This window comes from Triticum dicoccoides, chromosome 4A (assembly GCF_002162155.2).
Source record: "Triticum dicoccoides isolate Atlit2015 ecotype Zavitan chromosome 4A, WEW_v2.0, whole genome shotgun sequence".
Taxonomy (NCBI): Eukaryota; Viridiplantae; Streptophyta; class Magnoliopsida; order Poales; family Poaceae; genus Triticum; species Triticum dicoccoides.
In genome coordinates this window covers 141,702,763-141,708,775 of record NC_041386.1, presented here as the reverse complement: position 1 = coordinate 141,708,775, position 6,013 = coordinate 141,702,763, and the positions used below count along the sequence as shown (strand labels likewise).

The window sequence follows — 6,013 nt, the reverse complement described above, 5'->3', positions numbered from 1 at the left end:
TGAAACTTCATTGTGATCTAGTGTAATTAACCTGAAAATACACTGACAAAAGCACTGTAATAACCTGAAATTAGATTGTAATTGCAGTGACTGTAAACTAAAAATCATAGAAGTTACAGCAAAAATTGCACTGTGGTTACCTCTAGAAATTACAGTGTCACTACTCTGTAATTTCAGAGGAAATTACACTGTAATTAAAATGAAATTACAGTTATGAAGTTGCCGTAACTTCGATGCAACTACTACCTAAGAACGCACACCCAGCATCTAACAACAAAAAAGGTCAGCGAAATCAAACGCCCAGGCTAGCAGAAACAAAATCAACAGGGGAATTAGATCCACCGTTTCATCCATGCACCTATCACTGTAACATTGTAGTAGCAGGAAAAAATCGCCAGGAAAATCCACCACTAAGACTACACATACACCCACATCTACATCAAACACAAGGGAATCGAATCAAACCAGAAGATCTAGAAGAAATTCAACGGGGAAAGGGAGAAGACCCGGATAACGAACTGAAATCACACGACACTGGAGCGGAAATCAATCTGAAAGAAGAGGAGGATGAGGAGATCGGAATCACCATGGATGACGAGGAAATCGCCAAGAACTGCCTCCCTCTCTCATCTTTAACTCTCGCGAAGAAATGAGAAAGGGCAAGAATAAAAAAAGACAGAGAGCCAGGGGATAGGCAGTAACGGGTTGGCTGGGAAACGAAAGCGCGCCCGGTAACAGACGCATAGAAAAACGTCCAAAAAAGCCAGCACCCAGCGCGGACCTCGGCACGAGATCAAACGGCCAAAAAAATTGAATGCAAACCAATTGTAAATCACTCGACTGTAAATTAGCAAAACCGTAGTCATACGCTAGTGGTATTTTGTCATGTAAACTGAACTGACTACACTTTGGTTTTCACTAGTGGTATGTTTGAACCTCTGATTTTTGACTTGTGGTATTTTGGCCATTTTCTCAATCCTGCAAGAAAAGCCGCATGAATCCCGCCTCATCCATCTCTTTCCGCCGCAGGTAAGTTGATGGAGCCCAACGCCGACAAGCTACGCGGTCTTCGCATCACCTCCCTCGACGATGAAGATGATGATGAGACAGAACTGCCCGCGACCGTGGCTGCGGCGGCCTCGGGCTATGATGACGATGACGAGGACGAAGATGAAGAAGCGGAAGTGATGCTTGGTTTCCTGGAGAAGCCGAAGCATCCAGGCCTCCTCCGCCACCTCTTTCCTAGCAAGGCCGGAGGCATCCCGGTCCGTGCAATAACGCCCATCATATTAAGCGACACACTTTGATTTTTTTATGCGATTGGAGCAGGTATTAATATGAGGTGTTTGTGTATTTTGTCCAAGCGTGGTTGGATCCCATGAACTTGCCCTCGGGGAACTCCAGCTGCTGTGGCTTCTGCGGCGAGCCCCTGCACTTTGTCCTCCAGGTTATTGCTTTGTGCCTAGAAGCAATTGTACCTGTTGTTTTCTTTCCGGAACTTGTACTTGTTAAATGGATGCTCCGGCTGTGTAGATTTATGCTCCTATTGAGAGCAATGCAGCAGCATTCCACCGCACTCTCTTCATGTTCATGTGCCCGTCGATGGCATGCTTGCACCGAGACCAGCACGAACAGTGGACACGCAACCAAGGCAATCCTCGTAGAAGGTGAAGCAAGTCCCGTAGCTGCTGTGTTGGCTTTTAGACTAGAGACTGAAAACATTTTGCTGATCCTGATTGCCTCGTTGGATTGCAGCGTGAGGGTTTTCCGGTGCCAGCTGCCTCGTACCAACGTGTTCTACTCAAGTGAACCTCCAAGTCACAATAACTCTGACAAGCCACTATGTGCCGGAGGTAGTTTTCCTTTTTGTTCAGTTACATGTCATCTTAGATTTACTGTGCCTAATAAGTTTGGTATGCTATTAGTGCTACATTTCCTGCATTACGTAGTACTCCCTCCGTCCCAAAATAAGTGTCTCAGCTCTAGTACAAAGTTGAGACACTTATTTCGGGACGGAGGGAGTAATTAGCTAGTTATCCTAGAGAAAATGTGCTTATGTCCAGCAGATCTCTTTCACTCTATCTAGCTATTGCATAAATACTTTCTTCATTTACACTTACGAATTCCTAAATCATATTTTCAATATGCTAAAATCTTGAAGTTATCATCTTCATTTGTTTATGCTGGTTGCTCCACATATCGGCACCTTGCTTCTAATGTCTTCCTTCGGAAACATATAATCTTTTGCTTTCTGTTTTTTTTCCTAGAAAAACATTGCACTGTCAATGTGCTGACTGCTGAGACTAAGTTTGGTGGGGTTTGTTAGATGCTGATTAATTTAGTATATTGATGCGCTTACATTCGTAGGCAACAATGGCCATCTTCTGTCAGTCAAACTGGTTATGTTAATAGATGGCTATATTGATTTCCTTTGTTTACTTGACTATGAGTTGCCAGCTGCTCTCTGTCATTGGTGTGGTACATGGAAAGGGGATAAAATATGTGGTGGCTGCAAGAAATCACGTTACTGTTCTGAGAAACATCAGGTATTCCCAAATCATTTAATCATCCTAGAGATCTCTTGGGCATCTCATGTTTGTGTTAAATCTACCCCTTTGTCATGTCCAAATATACAGTCTTTGGTTTGATCCTTGCCAATTTTTGGACACACTCATGATCCTTTGTCCACCTCCAATACAATAAAGTATTGACTGGCTTGGACACCAACCAAACAGACCCTACATATCCCTTTGGCAACCAGATCCTACTTTGGATGAACAAAATTTTGTGACTCTTTCTCAGGCACTGCACTGGCGCTCTGGTCATAAAAATGATTGCCTACAGATAATCAATTCTTCTGAAGCTTCAAGTTCTGTGCTGCCAGCTGTAGGAAAAGGTAACCATGTTTGAAGACTAATAATGCTATTAAGGTCGTAATTATTGCATTTGTCTTTATCCTCTTATAATTCCTCTCTATTTGCAGTTCCAGCTAGGACTTCTTGGCCGGAATATCAGATAGCAATTGACGATGAAGTTGATTTGGATTCTGATGGTTGTGATGAAAACAGCTCAAAATCCTTGGTGATGCAAAAGCATGGTAAACCAGATGATACAATGCAGTCATGGATGGATCAATTTGAGGTTTTTAGCCGTGCATTCTCTCTTTTGTGCTTGCCAACATAGCAACCACTGTTTATTCACTGCTATGTTATATAGGCTGATGCTGACAACCAATGCTGGGCATATTTTCAAGAGCGTATCTCAAGAGCACCAGAGCAAGTATTGAGGTATGCATAACTTGCATGAATCCTCTCCTTGTTCGGTGATGTTTTCAATTTACTTTTGCCTGTTCAGGAAAATAGTAGTTCGATATTATTTCAATCGTTTTGTAATTCAGTTTATTCAGTTGGCTTGCATATTTATTCTCAACAATGTATGTTATATGCATATTTATTACTAATAAAAGTCTAAATTACGCAGATACTGTCGAGATCCAAATGTAAAACCTCTGTGGGCTTTATCAGCTGGGCGTCCATCAAATCCTGACATCCCTTCATGTAGCTACTGTAAAGGTCCACTATGCTATGAATTTCAGGTTGGTCAATTTGTCTAGGGCCAAAAATATTTGCATTTCTGATATAGCAACACATTTCCACTTAGCTAGTAAACTCAAAAACCCAATTGTTTTTCCATGATAACTCCCCCTTGTAGCAGTAATAGGTTTAGAGTCAATATTTTGTTGCCACAAAAATAATAGACTGAAAACCTTACATTTTTCATGCCCAATATTTTGTTAATGCCCATCTGCTCTCTAAAATGTCTGTTGGGCAAATGCTCTGTTTATGAGCCATCACTACCATCAGTGTCTCAAATAATAATAACAATAACAAGACATGATTCAGAAGTTATCGATCACTAGCACTAGGGACTGTGTAATCAGTTATGCTACTAGGCCAGGCTGTGGCAGGGCATGCATGGCATGGTTTGTGCCTATAAGTTATGACCAAGCTGTTTTTCTTTGTGTCCGAATAGGAAACTAAAAGAATGTTGTTAATGAATTACTTCTATGAACTTACGGTATCATGTTTTTCCTTTAACCCCCATGAGAGCAATGTCCAAATAGTTGTACCTATGGAACTTCATATGAGTGAAGTTTATGCTTAGTCAGTGTCTCAGTGATGCCTCCAACATGCTTATCAGTAATCGTTACATTTCCCTCCCTCGTGCTTGCGTATACAGGATCATGTGCTTACATATCCTTACACTGTGTTTACTGTATCTCCAGATAATGCCACAATTGCTTTATTACTTTGGTGTGAGAAATGAACCAGACTCTCTTGATTGGGCAACAATTGTTGTGTACACATGTAAAGGATCATGTGATCAAAGTACTAGCTACAAGGAAGAATTTGCATGGGTTCAGTTATATCCTACATCAATCTCAAGGCCATAGTAATGTTTACCTGTTCCACAGAGTGGTGTCTGCTGCTGCAGGTTTGTAACTCCCCCCATTTAACTTTGTTGTTGATCTACAAAAGCTCATGCATATGATCCACTAATAAGCAACGGTTCACTTTGGCATGATTCATTGTGTTTTATCAGTATACACTATCCACTGTCAAATGTGTATTATGATACGAGTAATTTCAGTAAATGCACTAATTCTGAGAGAATTTTTAATAGAATGTTCCAAGAGCTGAGAATTTTCCTGTGCCCATTGATGCATCTATTGCTTGAACAAGTGAAGGGCCAATAGTTGTTGTAAAAGTTAGATAGGTATAAGCTTATTTGATGTTGTGTTTTTGGATTCTGAAGCTATGCTAATTGCTAATCGCCATTTTGTTTGTTGTATACATCTGCAATGGATGGGCATGTTTCTTTGGAAAACGAGTTAGTCAAAAATCAATATAGTTTGAATCTATTCTCTTGATCTTGTTGTTAGCTTTGTTGTTTTATCTGCCTGGCAAATATGTTCCTTTTAGCGGCAGCAAGATACAGATGCAAGAGAATGTCATCAGTTGGCTGTGTGAATCAGAGATAGTCCTTGCTAGTAACCTATATTTTTCTCTGTTATTGTCTCACCAGGGAGTTGGGAACTTGAAAGTGATGGTCTACCTTGCATTTCAATCTGAAGACAGGCGTTCCAAGCCAGATAGATCTTTTTTTAGATGTCAACTTCAATGCAGGGCCATGGTCCCAATTCGCTCGCTACATTGGGCTTGGTCTAGTATTTAGCCACTGGGGCCATCTAGAGCATTTGATGTGAAATAGTTGTGGTCGCCAGCATTGCCGGTTCAGTGTGCATCTTTATTTCGTTATATAGGATTCTTCGTCTCTTTATGTGGACACCTTGGACGGTTTTGGGGATTACTCGTTAGGGTTCTGGTCTATCTCGTTGGTCTGTTATTTGAGGCTTCTTGCATTTCGCTTTCGGCATTGACCACACCCCATGTAGAGTAGAGTCTCCACATTGCCTTTTTTTAGGAGTTGAAATTTTGATAAGAACTGTGCTTTTTTATATACCAAAAGCAAATAATCTTGCTGGGCTACTTTACGTTTTATCTGTTCCATGCATATAGGATATTCCATGAACATGGTGTGGTAGTTGCCTTGTGTTGAAAGCGATTTTTGCAACGACAAAATTTGTGTGTTTGGCATGGTCCCATGTGCCACCTCCTCCATGGTTTTGGGTTCATGGCTGCACGTTTTGTTGAGCCAGATACGCGCAGACCCGTTGAGGCTTTGCTTGCACGACCCAGTTGCTGGCTGTGCCCATGGAAACTTCCATCCTCGACACGAACCAGCACGGCGGCGTGCTGTGCTGCCTTTCGTTGCGGAAGAAAAGATGATCGGGGAAAAGGGGAAAGCATGGCGCCGGAACCACCGCTGCCGCGTCTCGTCGTCAGCAGGACGCGGCGTGGCCGTGTAACCATGCTGCGGATTCCCGTGTAATGTAAACATTTGGCGAGCAGGGGAGGCACGGCAAGTATCCATCCATCAGCATTATTTTTCT

The 6,013-nt window shown here is 42.0% G+C and overlaps 1 protein-coding gene across 2 annotated transcripts in view; it reads left to right on the top strand.

Annotated features, from left to right (window-relative positions):
* Positions 1–5,549, top strand: part of LOC119285452 (programmed cell death protein 2-like) — a 15,906-nt gene extending 10,357 nt beyond the window's left edge. For both annotated transcript variants that reach the window (XM_037564724.1, XM_037564726.1), the window contains exons 2-12: positions 1,030–1,265; positions 1,364–1,447; positions 1,534–1,667; positions 1,756–1,853; positions 2,458–2,546; positions 2,803–2,896; positions 2,984–3,141; positions 3,217–3,287; positions 3,481–3,595; positions 4,286–4,494; positions 5,086–5,549. In XM_037564724.1, coding sequence (XP_037420621.1) covers positions 1,038–1,265; positions 1,364–1,447; positions 1,534–1,667; positions 1,756–1,853; positions 2,458–2,546; positions 2,803–2,896; positions 2,984–3,141; positions 3,217–3,287; positions 3,481–3,595; positions 4,286–4,453 — 1,239 coding nt within the window. In that variant the 5' untranslated portion in view covers positions 1,030–1,037 and the 3' untranslated portion in view covers positions 4,454–4,494; positions 5,086–5,549. The remainder of the gene's footprint in view (positions 1–1,029; positions 1,266–1,363; positions 1,448–1,533; positions 1,668–1,755; positions 1,854–2,457; positions 2,547–2,802; positions 2,897–2,983; positions 3,142–3,216; positions 3,288–3,480; positions 3,596–4,285; positions 4,495–5,085) is intronic.
* The last annotated feature ends 464 nt before the right edge of the window (positions 5,550–6,013 follow it).